The 20,925-nt window shown below is 28.9% G+C and overlaps 1 protein-coding gene across 4 annotated transcripts in view; it reads left to right on the top strand.

The window, feature by feature from the left end:
- Window positions 1-20,925, top strand: part of Mgtor (nuclear basket protein megator) — a 122,720-nt gene that overhangs the window by 89,177 nt on the left and 12,618 nt on the right. For 3 of the 4 annotated variants that reach the window (XM_075368199.1, XM_075368201.1, XM_075368198.1), the window contains 7 exons: window positions 639-818; window positions 3,952-4,042; window positions 5,257-5,450; window positions 6,900-7,065; window positions 8,506-8,622; window positions 14,889-15,011; window positions 20,648-20,761. In XM_075368199.1, the coding sequence (XP_075224314.1) occupies window positions 639-818; window positions 3,952-4,042; window positions 5,257-5,450; window positions 6,900-7,065; window positions 8,506-8,622; window positions 14,889-15,011; window positions 20,648-20,761 (985 nt within the window). The remainder of the gene's footprint in view (window positions 1-638; window positions 819-3,951; window positions 4,043-5,256; window positions 5,451-6,899; window positions 7,066-8,505; window positions 8,623-14,888; window positions 15,012-20,647; window positions 20,762-20,925) is intronic. The other variant, XM_075368200.1, reaches the window with a different exon arrangement.

Raw genomic sequence — 20,925 nt, 5'->3', positions numbered from 1 at the left:
TTCTAAAAACAAGTTTTTTAGAAGTAATATATAGCGAAAAAATTTTTTGTTTTCAATTAAATTTCCTCTTAAAACCTGTTGTTGGCTGGATAATGTTGCCATACCAATTCCTGCATAAATGTTAACTACAGTGAAGTACACAAAAATAACTGAATATACAGAGTCTGATATAAAGGTGTATGATAAATTTCTTTCTGTGATTAAGCAGTTAAACTTTCTTAAAAAATAAATTGTGAAAATTACATTCATTCTTAATATTTTGCTTTATCAGTCCTTCCACATCATAAAGATGCATTGAACAGTAGTGAATCTATACTAAAAAAAAAAAAATCTTGTAAAGCTCATAATCTACAGGATTGTGAATATCAAATAAGATTGGTTATAAATCCTTACTTTTATGCTTCTTTCATTAAAAAAAAGTTGATATTTAAAAAATATTACTTACACAATTCTTTGAAATTTGTGTCTGTCAATTAATTTATTGTTAAAATGTCTGAAAATAATGTTTGTTAAAAAATATTTTGTTTATTGGAAATTTCAGTAAAATCTGTTGCTGTTTACAAATTTTATCATCATTGTTTTTTATGTCAATTTAGAAATAATCTAAATATGCTACTTTATTATTCTTAATTTTTTAGAATAAACGCAGCAGGGCTGCACTGAGTGGGGAAGGTGGTGAGATGTTGCTTAGGGCTGATGGTCTTGAAGTTGAATATCAAGTGCCAACATCATCACAGCGAGATCAAGAGGATGATATAATTTTAGTTGATACCACTGATGAAGAAGAAGATGATGATGAAGGAATGCCTGATGATGGAGTTAGTATTAAAATTTTTATTGGTAGTCTACAACTGATATTGTTTTAGGATTTCATACATAATATATAGCATTATTAATCTTATTTAATTTTTATAAGTTGACTTGTATTGCACTGTGACTTGTATAATAAGTTGACTTGTTTACTGTTCATATTTTGTTATAAAATTAAATTTGGTTCAAAGTTATTTATTTTATGACCAAAATTTATCTTTTGTGACCATTTATCCCAACTAATTATCCAAGCAACTGTCGATATATGCAAGCACTTATATTTTATTGCCATCCTTTGTTAGTGGGGAGGGAGTCTTTTATTTTTGTCTTATGTATTATCCCTCAGTGGTGCAGTCTGAAGAAAACTTCACCATGTAATGGTGAGCTTGGATGATCAGCTCACACATCACTGCTATACTATTGCTCTCTGAAACATTGGCACACCATGATTAGTCATCTCATAGTATCATAAACATAATGCAACTGTTTATGAAGCAATGTATTTTTATGTGTTTACAGTTAAGAAAGGGACACCATGTTGCAAATACAAAACAATTATTTTTATTTTATTTATTTTTTGTCTTGCTTTCCTCTATATATATATTGTTACGTTCCACTTCTAGCTGTTAGTTGCTGCTTTCTAGTGAATACTAGAGCTTCCTGGCGAGCTAGGAACATGCTATGATCATTCTACATTATGGATACTGCAAGGAGCGGTCATTAGAGTATAAGTGACCTTCATTCATTCGATGTTAGAATCACGACCAGAGCGGTCATGTTTCATTTCAGTTCGGATGGACACTTAGATTAGTTATATTCTTGATGAATTTATTCTTGATATTCTTGGCTGAATTTAAGTTTGTTGAAAAGAAAACTTCAAGACAGGTGTGCAAAATTGTAAACAACATGTATGATTTCATGAAGAAAAAATCTTTAGCTGTAGGAAAATTCAAAATTGATAGCATTTAATTACTATACAGAAGTGTGAAGAAAGAACTCAAACAGCCTATGGCATTTCCAGGACTCAAGTTCAAAGCCTAAGAAAAGAAAAAATAGAACTTCTTTGATCCAAGGGGCCAGAATGTTTGTTCATCACTCTGAAAAAGAAACGTTCTTAACCAATTTCCAGATTAATTATTCTGATAAAAGTGTGGTTAGACAAACTGTGAATGAATTTCACTCAAAGATAAGAGAGCTGCCAACTGTTAACAAACTTTGTAAAGAATTGAAAATTAAAATTAATTTTAATGGCAGTGAATCGAGTTTAAGAAGAATTTTGAAAGAATTGTGTTTTAAATGGCACAAAACAGAAAACAAAAGGAAAATTTCAGTGGAAAAACATATTAGGTGGAAGAGGATTTCATATTTATAGGCAATCGATGATTTTATAAAATGTAACCAGGCGATCAATCCTATACTTGAATGAGATAACATTGAATGAAAAACATCCTTTCTTAAACCACAATTGTATAAACTAAGTTGAATGAAAGTAACAGAAAACGATACCAATTTGACAAATTGTTGGAAAGATTTGGGCATCAAGTACTGCGGCTTCCACCTTAACCATCCTGATTTAAATCCATTCAAGATTGTATGGTCAGAAGTGCAGAAACTATGTAAAGATAAAATGAATTCAATGAGCAACTAACACTGGAAACCTTACTGTGAAAAGGTTAAAAAATCTGATAGTGAGCCAAGAATCTGTAATAAATTTTCTGACAGAAGATGCCTCCATTGTGTATTTGTAGTGACAGTGATAATAGGGACAATTGCACTGAAGATGTTATGACTGAGCAGATAGTTCTACTGAGGAATTAAATGGATAAATTATTTTCCAGTAAGTAATTAAAGTTACAGTAATAATCATCTATCAAAATATTTACTGTGTAATTAGTAATATATAATATTTTGTCATCTGTTTTTACATTTTACAATGTACAGTACAGAATTAGCAGCCGGCCATATGTCATTTCAAAATTGTTGCATTCATTTGTTAAAAATAGAGCAATTATTTGGTAATGGGGGATTACTAAGAGTGAGGAACATATTTTTACATTGGATAGCAATTATCACCACTCCAAGCTTGCTGTTACTTGGCGGTGAGACTGTATAGTACATTTCTTTGATTATTTAGTATTGTGCATTCATTAAAATTTTAAGCAATTAATGTTTGAATTACAAACAAATTCATAATTGAACAATGATGAAATAAAAATCACCAAATTTTGTGACTGTTGTTCAGAATGTGATTCTAGGACGTCTAGTATATTCTACTGGGGAAAGCATAAAGTAATTTTATCTTCAGTGAAGATCAGGCCAAACAGTTAATAATTAAGTTTATTTCTTAAGGTCACACAACTGTGAGGATATGAACAAGCCCATTCCTTTTCAGTTTTGTGGTTAATTTATGTTGCAGCATGTTTAATTAGGATGTGTTGATTGTTTTTGATCCCTTTTTCTAAATTCTGGGTCAGTATATGTAGAACAGATCTTGCCAACTGTGGTTGATCTTTTTACTCAACTTCACTTCAATATGATTTTGTTGTAGTGTGATACAAACTTATACATACTTGTCTCTTCTATTGTATTGTTGTTATTAATACAAGACTAACAGTGTTAAGAATAGCAGTCATGCTATGGGACTGAATTCTGCTTTTCAATTCTATTTTATCTACCTGTAAATAAATCCTGATGATTATTTTAAATTCTGTTTTGTATGTAATCTCAGTTTATTATTATGATTGACATTTATATTGTTTATTTTGACATGTGACTATTGTGATAATTACTATTATATTTGTTATAGTTTATTATTCTGATTATTATTGTGGTAGTGATTACTATGATTAATATTTATTTACTATTTTTCATTAATATTTTTACTGTTGTCTCATTATTATTATGTATGTTTAAACCAAACTGTAATTATATAAACATTCTAAATTGTCAATCTCTCAATTTCCTGATCGAGCTGCAAACATGTGCCAATATATATATTTATATTAATAATTAAAACAAACTACCATTTGAAGTTTAAATAATTATTGGATTTTCTACTGATAATAGTTTTGTATGAAATTTTGGTAGGGCCCATTTTTCTTTTTGTGGTTGATGTCTACAAAATGTTTGTTTCCTTTTTAGGATATGGCCATGAACAGTTATGAAGTCGGTGAAGGACCTGACATTGATGAAAATATTACTGATCAGGATAATAATGAGGTAGAAATAATTGGTAAGTAGAAGTTTCAATTTTTTGAAAAAAAAAGTATATATTTAAAAGTGAAATACCACTGTTCATATTAAATTAGCACTAAATGTGGCAACATAAACAGATTAGGTATATTTTCAAAACCTTAAAGCTAACATATTAAAAAAATAGTCTTTACATGCAAGAAATTGTTTTCAAACCCAAATTTCAATAAGATGATAATGATGGTTGATTGCTGTACATACATTTTATAACGAATACATTTACAGTTCATAACATAACTGTTTTTTAAATAACATTTCTCGAAATAATTCTATAAATATTGTTGCGATGTGATTGATTGCAAGTGCATGCAAGCCTGTGACCTGCTTAGCATAATCTTTTACTGTACTTTTTTTACCACATATAATTCATTAGAGGAAAGGAGTGCAGATAATTATGAGTAAAAAAATAAAACATTCAATGTTTTGAAGGTAAAATGGTTTTTTCTATTGGGCAAAGTCTTTGATTTCTCATTACAATAAATTAGATTGTACTGTAAAGGATAGAAATCTTTATGTAAGTTTTTTTAACTCTCTACAGTATGTAACTGTTAGTGATGGTGATGGTAGATTTTACATACCAGTATCTTTTAGCTTTTACTTTTTAGCTTTTAGTTAATATAAAACAAATTCTTAAAAAAAGGAAAGAAATTTCAAGAAGAAAAAAATAAGATATTCAATTAAATTCTTAATTATCAATAGGTTATGTCAGTTCAGAAATATTAAAATAAAAATTCCAGGCAATGTCAGGCAAAATCTATGACAAAAATTACAATTAGCAAAATTACAATTTTGCTAAGGATTTAATTTTTGTCATATAGAACCTTATAAACAATGAGTGTATATAGCAATAAAATGTGATATTTAAGCACTCTTGAGTTAATTTTTATTTTTCATGACAATTAAAATTTAGATAAATAACATTATTTAGTAGTTCATTGTGCCTCAGTTGTGAATTGTATTTTGGTGATGATTTAGACATAACACCTTTTAAATGAGAAAAAACCTTTTATTTTACTGTACAGATACACACCACTGGAATTCTTTGAAAAAACTGCAATTCTAAAATCAAAACTAGATAACCAGATTTTTTATACTTTTAATTAAATTATAGTAGTGTTATTATTTTATATTGTGTTGATATTTTTTTTTGTGTAACAAATAACATTATACAATATTGATTTATTTCATGTACAGAGGATAGTAATGAGGTTCCTAATCAGTCTGAGAGTAGCAGTAGTGGTCCTGTAGAGGGTGCTGGTGGAGGTATGTCAGAAGCGACTAGTAGTGGTCATTCGAATGTTTCAAGTAATCAAGCTTCACCTGGTCACTTCACTAGGCGTGCTTCTGCTATTCCTCCTTTAAACAGACAGCAGCAGCAGCTTCTTCTGGTTCGTTTTTATTTTTTAGTATATACTTAACACGATTTTATTCTGTATAGTAGTGTTAAAAATATTTAATTAATTATTAAAAAATGAATTTTCAAGAAATGTATTCTAATTTAAAAAATAAATGTGGAACCTGTGCAGTACAAAATACTGCTTTGTCAAAGATGCCTGCCTGTTTGTGGAGTATAAAGTTTGATGAAAAAATTGTAAAATTAATTATTTAAGTTTTTCTTGCAAATTTATTTTATTTGTTACTACAGATCAAATTTGATTGTGTTAATGTTGTTTTTTTCTTTTTTTTCCAATTTACCAATCGCCATAATACAAGTTTTAGAAAAGGATTGTCTAAAATTGAGGCATTGGCATTTACTTTATGGAAACTATTTCAAGTTATCAAGTTACAAATTTAATGGTCTTTGACATTCATGATAAAAAGTGTTAAATCATTGATTCCCGATTAGTTCTTGTGTCTTATCAGGGCACTTATAGACTATAGACCTAATCACATTTTGTATAGTTCTGTTTTGATTTTCAGGATACAATTCGTAACATACTAGACATGTGCAAATAATTTAGTATTTTAATGGAAATACTACCATGAAGAACCTTGCTTAATGATTGTTCATGCAGTTCTCTATTGTGTTATTTGTCTGATGTCATGTTATAAAAAATTATAATTTATTTAATGTGAGAAAATCTTCAAATGTTTCAAAAGAACATGAAAGATATTTTTTTAACTTTATAAAATATGAGGGAAAGGTTGCAAATGTTAATTCTTATTTAGAAATTGAAGTGCTAGCCATTATCTATGTCAACTGATATAGACTGAAAAAGTATGTTAATAAGTTAGATTTGACACAGGTTAAGCTCTATGCTACAGCTTGTAAGACTTGATACACAATTTCCCTTCTGATTCTTGTAGCCCAGGCCCTTTTTTTATTCAAACATAAAATGTGTCATTAAATCAGAAACTTATGCCCAAGAGAGAAAAATTTATTCTAAAAATTCATTTGTTTTTGAGCATCTCACATTCCTGAATTAGACTCGCCATTCTAATTTGTTTATTGGCATAATCCTCATATTTATTTTTCCCTCCTAGAAAAGATGCATAGTGTTAAATGATTTCTCGACATACTATGTCCAGGATAATGATTACCTTTGTAGGATTGTGTGCATATATGATCTCAGAAATGATTTAGTCTAATGTCTTACAACCTTTCTTTTTTTTTTTCTCTATAAAATCAGCTCTATATTACTCATTATCTCTGAGTGTGTACATACTCATTGCAGAGTCTTCATTCAGTGGTGAACGGTCTAAGAACTTTTATGATTGTCTTTCCAACCCGTGAGGAATGATATCGGATAGAAAGGAAAAATTTGTATAAAGTTACAATATTCTAATAAACTAATACTAGTGAATAGCATTAATTTTGTATTTTTCTGTTATTACAGCCACAAGGTTATGAAGATGCTGGTGATGATAGTATTGTGCCTAGTACCCCTACATTATTTGTACCACGACGTACTGATGGTTTTGGTGAAGCTGTCAGTTCCCCACATGTACCATCTGGTAGATTCACTTTTGCCGATAACAATAGTTCACCTTCAACTAGAGCTGGTTAGTTATAAAACTAAGTTGCTTACAATTATATTATGGTTTTTTTTTTTTTTTTTAGCTTTATTCAGTTCAAGATTAGTTAAACCCTTAGATCTAATTACTTGTTCAATTGTAAAACGTTTATACTGAATATGTATTAGTAATATTGATCAGTATGTTATTTATACATCATACTAATGGCTCATAACATGGAGAACATCTGTACTTGTTAATTACTGGTAGGTGTCCAGAATTTTGTCTGGTTATATTTCTTTCTTTTTCCTGTTTACCCTCCGGTAACTACCGTTTAGATAATTCTTCAGAGGATGATATGTATGAGTGTAAATGAAGTGTAAGTCTTGTACATTCTCAGTTCGACCATTCCTGAGATGTGTGGTTAATTGAAACCCAACCACCAAAGAACACCGGTATCCACGATCTGGTATTCAAATCAGTGTCTGGTTATATTTGGACTACTTTATCTAACAGTTGACAAACTCAAAAAGGATTGAAAGGTCTACTACATTTTCCCTACTAGATGGCACGCACAAAAAAATGTTAACTGATACTTTATCTACTGTTGCATAAAGCAGTCCAAATATAATACACACACATTCATTTCTTATTAACTAATATTGCTTTACAAAATTAAGCATTCAAACCTTTTTTTCATTTTATTAAACTACAAAATTTTATCTTTAAAAATAATATAAGAAAAGTTTTATAAATTATTGATTCATGTCTTAGAAAAAAAATCATACCAAGTATTATGCTTAATAATTTGGAATTCTTAATATATCAGTTAACGTGCACATAAAGGGCAAGCGTTGCTTTCTTTGTATTATGATTTCAGATTTTATTTTTACTTACTTTTTATATTTATTAACTATTTCTTAATTTCATTTTTCATTCCATGAACTCTTATTAGTTTGTGTAATTCCAGTTGTGTATTTGGCTTACTCTTAAATTCTCATAATTTGTATGTTAGTTAATTTGTAATGTAATCGTAGGTAGTTATTATTGGGGTTATTATTTTGTCTTAATATTTTTTATTAATTTCCTTATTTGTTAGGTTGTATTTTAATAAGCTTAAAGTGTAGGAAATAATTTTTTGTCAATTAAGCAGAATCAAGTTTTTTTTTTTAATTTTTAAGATTATTTAATTACTTCAGAGATTGCTTGACTGTTTCGGTAGCAATAAGGAAAATATTAAAGGTCTCCATCTATGCATGATATTAAAGTCGTCCATGTAATGAGCATTCAGCTCTAAAAAAAATCCACATATTTGTAAGTCCATTTATCTTTTTTCATTATAAAATGTACTGATGTTTGAATATCAGTACATTTTTTTTGTTACAGATTCAATAGTTTCCAAACATAAATCTACTTCTTTTTTTCTTTAGTTATCAGCCAAGAATATTTGTTATTAATCTGTATTTACTAATGTTACTTTTTTTTAAGGTGTTGCTCAAGTAGCATCAGAAGGAATGGATGATACACGTATGGATTTAAGTCAATTAGAAGATGCTGGAACTGGTCGGAGTGTTCCTACAACACCACTTCAAGTCTCTCCTCAAGGTATTAAAACTATTTTTAGTATTGTTTGTATAAATTTTAAATATTAACCTTCCAATAGTAGGTTAAATTGCTAAAAATGTTTTCAAGTAAACGTGTAAAGCATTTTTAATAATTATATGTACACTATTGGTCTGTAAAATTATTAGAAAACTACATGCATTAAATGATTTTATATAGGATTCAGGTTTAGGGTTACAGGTAGATGTGTGAGTAGATAACCTAGCAATTAACATACCTGCACATTGTCTATGAAGGATGTCCAGAAGATGATTCCATTTGGGTTATTAAAATTTCAAATTAAATAGATTATTTACTGAATTGTTACCCAATTTGTCTGAATCCCATTTACATTCAAACATAGTAAATCATTTAAACTAAAAAAAAGAAGATAAATCATTGTCTGGATATTTTAAATGTATATTATTGCTTATTACTTATGAAACAAATTTTTTTAGGCTGGTTTAAAATTTTGAAATACACAAGTAAAATGAATTAATTTATTAATGATTTCATTTCAGAACATTTAGATTTTTGTATTTACTCACCAGTATATTAATTATTAATTTTCAGACAGGTGTGTTTGTATATCAGTAAGAGCTGTTGGAAACACAATAAACTCATGTATCCATCCTTCTGTTGAAGTGTGAGAGGCATAATAATTTTATTGTAGATTTACTTCAAGATAGTTCATATTGTAAGTAGAATTTGAATTCAAAACAACCTCAGTTAAGTTATGTGTTTGAATTTCACATGGGGATCTCAGTAGATTATATGATACTTCCAGGTTATTTAGACCACCTCCAGTTCTGCCTAGTCTGTATGGTTATATTTAACGTTTTATATTTTTATCAAATATTAAAACTTAAATAATTTTTCAATTTAGTATCCACCATTATAGAAATGTTTACGAAACACAGAACAAGCATTTGTACATCCTAGTAGGAATTATCAGTCACCTATTTTATTATCCATTTTGTAGATAATCTTTAGTTTATTATAGTCATCAAAACATTAACAGTTAAGGATCATGTTAAGTTGTAGGTTGAATGGTATATTTCACCCTCCTTGTGAAGGAGAAAAATGCGTGAACTTAATATCCTAAATGTTTTGTTTCGGCATGTCATGTCGATTTAAGATAATTCCATTATATCTGTTCCAGAATACTGTACACATCTTGTAGCTCTATATCTGCTATTGCTGATTTTTTGTTGTCTCTTGAAAAAAAGTGTAGTTCGCATATACCTGCAAAAAATTGTAGCTTTGACTTATAATTTTGAAGGCAATAATAAAGCTGTAGATTTGAGTTTGAATACTTTCAGTTAACATTTTATGCTGATTTCAAATAAGTTATTCGCAAGTTACTTTTAGCACCTGGTTTTGAGATACAGCAGCTGAAATTCAGCTATAAAGTTGTTGCAACATTTTGTAAGTCAGAGTTTGAGCTTGTATAATTCCTTATCTAGTATTTTAATCAGAACAAGACTTTGTAACCTGAAGGACATAATTGTGTGTAACATCTAAAAGTTTCAAAGCATTATGTATATAGTTTCAAAGATGCTTATGTAGGAGATATTCATCATCAAATTTGGTCAAATATGTTTTAGCTTGATTTTTGACCTACCTTTGAAAGTTGATATCTCAGGTATACCTTTTTAGATTTTATTAGTTTTATAATAGTTTGAAAGAGTAGCTTTTAAACTACAAAATCCATGCAGTTTGTTTTTTGACCCATAGTTTGTAAGTAATAGAAAAAACAGTTGAAAGATAATTCATCTTTTCCACAGGGAGCGAGTTCTCCATAATGTTTATGAATTAAATGAATACACTGTAGTAGAAAGTAATTTTTTATTAAGCAATATCATCTGTTATACTGCCTGTTAACTGTATTAGCTGTGTCTTGCCTCCTATTGAATGCAGAGGAGACACTTTCAACTAATTATATCTGTTACAATTTTTTAAAATATTTATTATAAATCACAAAAAATACTAAAATCATAAACAAAATGAAATATAGTTGTAGTAGTAATAACATTGTGCAATAAAGTGTTACAGTATTATAGAACACAGTAGCTTCAAAATAAAATAAAAATATCTAAAGTAGTACCACAATACTTTTAATTCCACTTCAGCTTAAATTGTTTCTCAATCATAGACTGGATGTATTCTGGATGCATATATATTGTCCTGATGTCGTTGATGGTGCTCCAAGAGTAGCAAAAATGTGCTGTTCTGGAATCCAGCAATTTGCCTTCCTAGGGGGCCACAATGATAATCACATATATTTTTAATCCACCAAGTATTGTCATACATGCAAGCCACATGGTAAGTGATATGTCTTGAGTAGGTTTATCAGTTTCATAAACATCAGCTTGAAATACTGAAATATCATTTGAGACTCTGCTGACTTCGATTTTAACTTTACTAACTGGCTTAAACTGGTGGTTATCTTTTGTTTCAGCAATTATATGTGACCTCTAGTAAACTGGCTTTCCTGTTCAGGTTGGATTCTCTCAACTTTTTCTCTTGGAATAAAAAAGAACCTGATCCTGGTGTATATTCTTTAGAAAATTCAAATAAGTCTCTTTGTATCAATATCTGGTTTTCTATAGGTAGCTGAAGAGTGGCACATGCTGCTAATCATTTTGTAGAACCTCAAATTCCATCACAAGGTGATTTTCATTGGCTAGTGCCAAAAAAGTTCCATTCAGTGGTTATCCCAGTCTTCTTCATGGTAGCGCCACAGATTGATAAAATTCTTGTATTGAGCAGCTGAACCATTACCTAAGTAGTGTATATGCTTTATTTCAGTCACTGTCTTCAAGTATTTGATCAGTTTGGTCAAAAATATATGAACAGCAATGATATCATGGTGCAGACAATGACTGACCATGCAGGTGCTAAGATTCTGAAGTTTGTTTTTATTGTAATAGACCATGAATAGATGCAGTGTAGCTTGGCTGTTTTCCCAGTGGAATACCTGTACAGCATCTTGCACAGCAAACTGAATAGTTTTTCAATAAAACTGTATGAATCCACTGCTTATATTCTATTAGTTCCTCTAAGTCATAATATTTAAGCTCATCTAATAAATACTCCAATCAGTTCTTAATGTGCATGCAATCCTTAGATTCTAAGCTGCATACAGTTTTCTCAATCAATATTTTGCAGTCGTCCTTGATGGATATTGCAGCTATCATGAGTTTAATATTTTGATGAATGGTACAACACAAACTGAATGTGCCAGTAGCACCAACTGTAATGCATCACTTTGACCTAAGTTCACCAAATTTTGAGAAGCCAATTTTACGGCCATAGTGTGCAAGTAAGCTATGAACAACTCTTTTAAATTGTTCAGAAGCAGGCGTTTCTGCATGAGGACTTTTTTCACTATTGATCCTATCTGAAACAAAATCTTTCTTTCCTGGACAGATTCAGGAAAATTCATAATCTTCAAAAAATTTGTGGGACCCATTGTCTAATATCATCCTTTAATTTTTTCCTCCTTTTTTTTGGAAGCTGGTATTCCAAAATACCAACTACAGATTTGAGCTTCCTGACCTGCTTCACCATTTGCATTGAAACCTGGAATTCATCAGCTCTTTTCTTATTCGAGCTACAGGATGGCAATGTCAAAATCTGAACTTGTGGGCGCGTGAAATTAAAAGTTTGGCTTTGAGCTCTTCAATCAGCATATCCAGATTTAAATCCTTGACACTGCTTATGCTTTAATGTTTGTATTACATCAGTAACACTCAAACCAGCAGCAGATGCTGCTGCTGCTGTAGTAGCATTAGCATTTTGTGCTCTTCTTACCTTCTTCTTCAGGTAAGTAGTACAAGATTAAAAAAAATCCAGTTTGAATCCAAGTTTGCTGACATTTAAGCTTCAAAGGAGAGATTCCAAGTGGTGACAGTAAGGTATCCATTCTTCCAAAAACCTCCAGCATTTCTGCATTACATTCTGACTCTGGTTGATTATCCTTTGGTTGAATCTCTTTTTGAGCCAATTCTTGCCTACATTGTGGGCATAACTTTTGACTTGGCTTGAAGTCATAATTTTGTTAAAGCTTTTTAATTGGTGAGCAGAATCAATATCAATAGGCCACAATCCTTTTCTGGCTTTGTGCAACTCTTTTCTAAATGGATTACAGCAGTCCTGTAGGAATTCAAACTTGGTCAGCAAAGCAGCTTTATGATTTGAACATATGTCTTAGCATCTTCATTTAAAGCTAATTCCAGATTGCTGCTATAAACGTACTTTGTTCATTGCTGATAGTTCTTTCACAGGTAACAAAAAGCTTTTCCATAATTAAATGTTAAGACTTGTAGCATTCAGAGCATCAGGCTTCCCAAAATGGCAGGGACCAAGAACTTCACTTATTTTAAAACAATTCAAAACAGTTGGGGATAACAATAAATGTCACAACTGATTATAGAAGTTATTCACCAACAACTATGCTAATTCACAAAATGTTGATGCTTATATTACCCTTTCTTCCAGAATAAAGAACATTCTAGAATTTTCTAGAAGAAATGTGATTTTACAGAATATTTTGGAAATTTCTAGAATGGAGTTTTTCCAGAATATTCCAGAACTTTCTGTAATGTTATAATATATGGGTCAAAAAACAAAATGCATGGATTATATTGTTTAAAAGTTGCTCTTTCCACCTATTATAAAACTAACAAAATCTGAGAAGATATACCTGAGAAATAAGCCTTCGAAGATGGGCCAAAATTATGATAAAAATGTTTTGACCAAATTTGGTGATGGATTTCTCCTGATATAAGATTCCAATTGCTTTAAAACAGCAGGATCCTATACATAATTATTCCCTTTTTCAAATTACAAAGTCTCAATTCGATTAAAGAATTAGAAAAGGAAATACATTTTGACTTCCAGAATGTTGTGGCAAATTTTTAGCTGAATTTTACCTGCTATATCTCAAAACCAGGTTCCAAAAGAAATTTGTAACTAACATATTCGGATATAGCATAAAAAGTTAATCCACAGTACCAAAATTTGAATCTGTATCCTTATTAATGCCGTCAAAATCTGTTCACAAACTCTTAAGTACCTCTTTTTCAAGAGGCCACAAAAAATCAGCCATAGCAGATAAAGAGATGCAATTTGGTAAAATGGCATTTCAGACTATGGGGTAACCTCTGCCAAATTTGATATTTGGAGATTAACTGGGGACAATTTTCAAAACTGGACCACTTGACATGGAATGACCCGCATAGTCTGTAGTTCAGATCTTTTACCTGAATTTTGTTGATCTATTATGAAGTGCTGTAATTTTGATTATGGTGAAATTTGAACATCGAAGTATTCTTTATTATAATGAATCTTAAAATTTGTTTCTTTTTTTTTTTTGTTTCAAAACACTTAGTTACTATGATATACTATATTACTTACATACTGGACACCTAATAACTTTAATGTATATAACAATAATTTAAATGGTATATTGCAAATTTCATGCACATAAAGGTCATAAAGCGTTTGTGGCTGTCCCTTTCTGAAACACTGAAATTATGAAACTTTGGTCTAAGTAAACTTTTTTGCACCAGATCATTTATCAAACATGTTCTTTCACTTTGAGCTTATTCTCTCTGAGTAATAAACATTCTGATCCATCTCCTAACCTTGCTATCAGTCATTGCATTTTCAACATCCTTACAATGAATTTATGAATTTTGCTACTCACATAACAGCATTCAAAAAAACAAATTTCTCAGTCCCTTATCCTTGATCCCTTCTATGGTAACACTGGGTTTGTTGTTTCAGTAGCTCTACTGACCCCATGGTAGTTGGTAATCCAGCTGCATAACCAGGGAATGTGTACTTTTATCTTTGGGTTGCCAAAAGTTTCTGATGAGTGGCTGGGATACATACTGAATAGTTATGTATTCTTTGTCCCCTGTAGTTTAATAAGTCAAGATCTTAGTTTAAATAGTATTTTTCTGTAACACTGTATAGAATTTTAATTAGATGTTGAGAGCAATTCATTAAATTTCATTTGCTACAATCTGACTGTTTCAACAACTAGATATTCTCAGTAAGCATCCTGTTTAGAAAAGTATGTGAAATTTAGCATTTTTCTTTCAATCTCTGCAGGCAGTAGAGTATTCTGTTAACATTAATGCATTTTTAACTAGCCAGACCAGGAATAGAAAATGTAAGCACTGTCACTAAAAAAAATGTAATTATGTATTAAAATAATTAGTTAACTCACTTATTTGTTTTATTTACTTTTTTTCTAGAACCTGCTCAAGGAGAGGTAGGCCAGTCAAGTAGCGATGAACCGAACGGACTTATTAGTGATAACTGTAACATGATTCCAAATATCACTGTGACTGTATCTCATGATATGCCACCTCCATCAGGTTAGATTCTTTATTACTTTAAAGTATATCACAGTGTGAATCTCATTAGCTGTCTACTGTTAATTTTTTTTCATATTAATGTATTAAGTTTTTTTGTTACATATTGTTTTATTCACTTATAAATATTCTTTTGTTTGTATATTTTGTAAAGCATTTAATAACTAATTAAATAGGTCATTGCTGCATGAAATTTTAAGTTCACAATTTTTTTTTTGTTAGTTTTGCAGTGTATGTAACTTTTTTGTATGAATTTATTGCATTACTCTATAAGAGAAACAAATGAATTCAGTTAGTCCAGCCTTTGGCTTTTGCTTTTTATATATTATATTGGTAAATATTGTAATAGTATTTATTTTTTATTGTTTAAAATTTATAATTTATTGTATTGTAATGACAACAGTATGTGTTTTGTTATTTATCTTCAGAAAAATCTTAAAGTTGCTAAAATCTTGTGGTATTTTATTTTTTTTCTTAACTGAATGATATTCTTGATATCCCACTAATTAGTCATATTCTTCGCGTTATTAAAGTGGGATGTGAATCCTTATTTTTGAAATTCAGATAATTTATAAATATAAATTCATTTTCAATGGTTTAAAATTATGAAAAAAAAAGAGTAGTGCACAAGAATGTAAGATTCTGTTAATTATACATTCTCTATTACTATACATAGTTAACATGTAAATAACTAATTACTGGAGTAAAGTTCACCAGTATATACATATTTTCAAGTGCAGTTTATAATTTATATTGTATTGTTAATTTTTTTATATTTTGTTTTTTTTTTAATAAATTGAGTAAACACTAATAATGGTATATAATTTTACTTCTGCTGATTTTTGTTAGCTTGTTATATACAGTGGTAAGGTTTAGTAAAGTTCCTTTGATTCATCTGTATGTTTTGAAAATTAATATTCTCTATTCCCTTTAAAAAGAAAATTTCCGATTTATTTATTTTTTTTTTTCCAACATCTTGTGAATGTTACAGGATAAGAACATTATCTAAGTTTTGTTTATAATAGCTACATTGTGATACAGATCCCAATTTCCCTTTCTCTCGGAGACTAATATAGTCTCTGAGACTATATAGAGACTAATTTTATGAATTTATTTTTTCTTATTTTTATCTAAAATTTCCTGTTAACCCAGTTCTCCAGGAGTGCACTAAATAAACTATTTGAAAAAGGTCTAAAACAAATATGTCTTTCAAACAAAGATACAGTAAACATCCTCTGTGTCCACAGTGTTCAGTAATAAATTTGGCGTTTGCCATCTCTACCTTAGATGAAAACATGAAAAATACTATATCATACTATATACTAAAAATACTAATCTTGTTAAATTTGAACTGTATGAAATATGCAATTGCTACGTCAAAAACAGTTCAATACCATGTCCTCCTAATAACTTCAACACAGATAGACAATTTTATCTAACTCATTTATTGAACAATGTTTTAGTGTTATAAAAACAAAAAACTGTATGATTTGATGTTTTTGTATTTAAATTAATAACTACTTAGAACAATAAAATTTGTTTGTAGCATTACTGGTTTCAACAGTATTCCCCTTTTAATTTTTTAAAAATTAATCCCGCTAAAATCTCATTGGAACAATGCTAAATTTTGTTTGTAACAGTAGTTTCTTGTGTATAAAAATTATTTTTAACCTCATGACTGTGCTAACTATTTTTACATTAATTTTATGAAAAACCAATTATGCTGACTTTGCAAATTTTTTTAGTATTAAGTTGAACAAGAAACAAGTCATTTCAGTGACAAATATATTTTCCTTTTTTGTTTTTTAATGGATTTTGTAACTCAAGCTAGGAAATATTAGCAACAATGATGTTACAGATCAGTCCAGTTGACTGTAAACAATTGTTTGTTATTAGTCTGTTAATAGCAAAATTAAAATCCTACTGTGCTGCCCCTTAGTTGCTTATACATATGAGTCAGTTGTTTAAAGTTTTTAAAACAAATTGAACATTTTTCATTCAGGAAAATATTTCATTTATCATGTCCAATTTCAAATTCATTGATACTTAATCTGCAAGTTGTATTCTCTTGAGAGCATTTTGTGAAATTATTAGAAAATAGCTAATTGTTATTCAGAAGCAATTCAGTGGACACCAGTGACTAGTAACAACTAGTAACACCAATAACCGTAACTAGCATCTAGCAAGTGTTATAGTGTAAACTCTCTTAAAACAAAATCTGATTGAAAATTAATAATCCACTGAAAAATGTCATTTGAACATTTTTTTATCATATTTCCGTTATAAGTAAAAAACTTTGTCCATCAAGTCAGAAGTTTTCAAATGTTTAATTTGTTCATAATAAATATTTACATAACTGCTCACTATTAAACCTAAAATATGAGTCATATTTTCTTATTCTGTCTCTAGAAGCTGAAGTACAACATAAATTTAATACTGTAGTAAGATTACAGTATGTTACATGGTGTGTTTATATTGTTAATAAATATCTGATTTTTACATTTCATGCAACATTTTTCTCCTTATAATTACTACGTATTTTACAGATTAACAGTATTTTGAAAATTATTTAATTTGTTAAAAACCTAAAAGGTTTAAATTCTTTTTTAATATTTATTGTTTAAAAAAATATTGATAAAACTTAAGTGTTTTTTTTTATTTTTTATTATACCTTACCATTGTTATAGCTTGATTTAAATTTTCCTCTCCAAACTTGTGATTTCCTAGATTCCTTCTAATTTATATTGTGTGCTTTTTTTTTTATTAATCATGTTAAGCAGTTATTTTTCTCTTTACTTATCATCAATTACTCATTTTGCTAGTTCTGTTGGAGTGGTCATTATTATACTGCATTGAATCATCTTGAAATTTTTCTGTATCGGCTGGTTTTGCACATAATATTTTATGTAAGGCACTGAATTGAGATCATGTTTGGTTTGTGTGTTTGTAAATTAAAGTACAAATTGTTCTGATAATATATTACAAAAATGAAATATTAAAAAAAAACTTTTGCAGGATATTCCAATGTATAAGATAAATATCAACATTTATAAATGTTTCTATTTTAAAACATTAAGAAAAATTATAATAAAAATTACAATAGATGTTGTTTAGAACGGTGTTAAATTAAAAAAAAATTCTTTACTTGAATAAGAATTTAAAAAAATAAACTCTTTTTATCACACCACACCTTTTCCATTATTGAAATGTACCTTACATATTTCTTTGGAATAATTTGTACTTTCTGTAGTAAATATTTTATGTCAACTAAATTAAATGAAAGAGGACTGAGTAAAAATGATATTTCCATTCTTCAACAAAAATTTACATTTATTATAGGTGATAGCATGCTACAATATTTGTAGTTATTATCAACCAAGTTGTCTTGTTTTTCTATCTAGCCTCTTTTTTTGCTCACTACACATAGCCTTGACTAGAGCCCATACAGTACTTATGTTTATTACAATATTTTAAAAGAGATTTGTGATAGTTATCTGAATCTTAAACAGTAATTTACCAAAGTGGACTGGTCTTCAAAATAAATATTAATATATTAACTATTAAGATTAACACATTAATGAGACAGGTGTAAAATTTAAACTAAGCCACACAGACACATGCAATGAATAACATATTAATTCTTATAAACCCCCATCAAGTACTAGTCAGTACTTACTACTAGCTTGGTCTGATTTAATTCATATTGATAAAAATAAATTTCATACTTCCTAATAAACTCATAACCTCTTCAATGTTTTACCAAGCTTTTAACATAATATCTTCATTATTAATGACAGTATCTTGCCTTGACTGATATTGTCAATTTTCCAGAAAAAGATAACTGTTCATCTTCCATATTTTCCATAAAATAACTTCCATATTTTTACGCACACCTCTTTCACTTAGAAAATACAAGTTGAAAATGTAAGTTATTTTTATCTTCCCTATTCTTATCAAGAAAGATGCACGTGACATATGATTAAATAAAAGCTTATAAAAACAACCTCATACTACCACAAACGTCTCTAACATTAAAGAGATTTAGGCCTCCTTTAATATTAAGTGACTTGTTTAAACTTTGATTTTAAATGTGCGTGTTTAAAATTACCTTGTATTTGCGGGAGGGCATGCTGTATGTTTCAAAGAACAAAGCACTAATGCATTGATTTTAAAACAAACTAGTTATTAAACATATCAGTTATTCTTTGATGTTTGGAAGGAGGTAGACATAAATCTTAAGTAAAAATATAATTATTTTCTATTTAATCTGAATAAATGCGATACTATGCTGCCAGCAGAATAAATGTGCTTTGTTTGCTAGTTTAATTCAAAATAAATCTCAAATCTGATTGGCTGAGAGACAAGAGCTCTTTATATATCTCATATATAATCATTTCATTAATAAAATTAAAATGCTTCGCTGTAATAAAGTGCTCTCTGTTGTGTGAACCAGAACATAATAAACTTAAAAAATATACACTAGTAAAAAGCAATAAAAAATGTGTTATATAACAATCCAGTAAGAAAAGTGAGAAGTACATTAATTCACTGTGAGTTTAAATGATCCTTCATCTAAACAATATTTCTGTGGTCTAATCTAAATCAATTCCATTATTTACAACATGTTTTAACATCAGTTCAAGGGTCTGGTAACTTAAATCACCCAGCACCTTTACACTTTTGGGTATGATGACCTCTGAAAGTAATGTCACAAAATGTGATTATAATTTATTATTTATCTGGTATAGCAAATATTAACTGTTTGCAAATGTTTTCATGATTTTTTAATAGTTTGTTTTGAATATCTATTTTGATATTGTTACACTTAATTGAACCAATAATTTGGCTTTATGTTGACAAAAACATTTTACAAGTAATAAAAATTTGTTATTCATCTGTTAAAAAAGAAAAAGAAATTATAATGAAAATACCCCTTATATTTGATATAAAATGCATTATATTATTATGTTAATTTCTGGTAAGTTAATTTTTTATTCAATTGTTTTTCACAAATTATCATTTCTTTTTCTATTGTGGTGATGCTAACAAGATAAATTTGATTTTCCTGAGTGAGTGTTTTTTTCTTCATTTGCTGTATTTTATTAGCACTAGTAAAAATGGACATAGCATGAATGAAACTGCTTCTAGTGTTATCAAAGTTTGATAATATGAAAACCAGTTAAATTATCGTTAATAATTTCAACTGCTAATTTGCATTTGAAGAAAGTATATTTTTTATATATAATCTTATTTTCTATCTTCTGAAATTCATAAAAATTATGATAAGAATAAAGTTATTTTTTGTGTGCATGTGTTCTCTTAGAACCAAAAATTATTTGAATAGTTTTTTCAATATAAATAATTTTACTGATTAAAAAGCATACCTTTATTGAAGTATGCAACTCTTTAGAAAAAAATATACCAAATGTGTGTGGCTACAAAAATGTTTATTTGATCTTAAAACTTTCATTTTAATTTTTTTCCTCAAGTATTTTACCAATAATAATTTTTTCATATTTGTTTGAAATATTAAATGAAAAGAATCATTTTAAGACATGAAACACTTAAGTTTTTTCTCTTTAATTATTTTTATTTTCAAACATATGTTCTGCTTATAATTTGTGTAAGCTCATTTGTAGATGCTGATGTAGAACTAGAAGAACAAGTTGAAGGTAGGCTTACAGAGGGATCTGTGGAAACTATGGATGAACCAGAACTGGTCAATCTCGAGCTTCCAGAGGAGGGGGGCGATGGTATAGTATTTTTTAATTATATTACTTTTATTTCAGTGTACTAGTAAAAGGAAAAATTTGTCACTTGTAATTATACTGTTGTCAAAAAAACACACTTTGATAGAAAGATCAATAAAAAACCTTTGCACATATTATTTTCATAATTGTACAATATTGAGGAAATA

The sequence above is a fragment of the Lycorma delicatula genome, chromosome 6 (genome assembly GCF_047948215.1).
Source record: "Lycorma delicatula isolate Av1 chromosome 6, ASM4794821v1, whole genome shotgun sequence".
NCBI lineage: Eukaryota > Metazoa > Arthropoda > Insecta > Hemiptera > Fulgoridae > Lycorma > Lycorma delicatula.
This window is presented reverse-complemented; position numbering and strand designations above follow the sequence as displayed.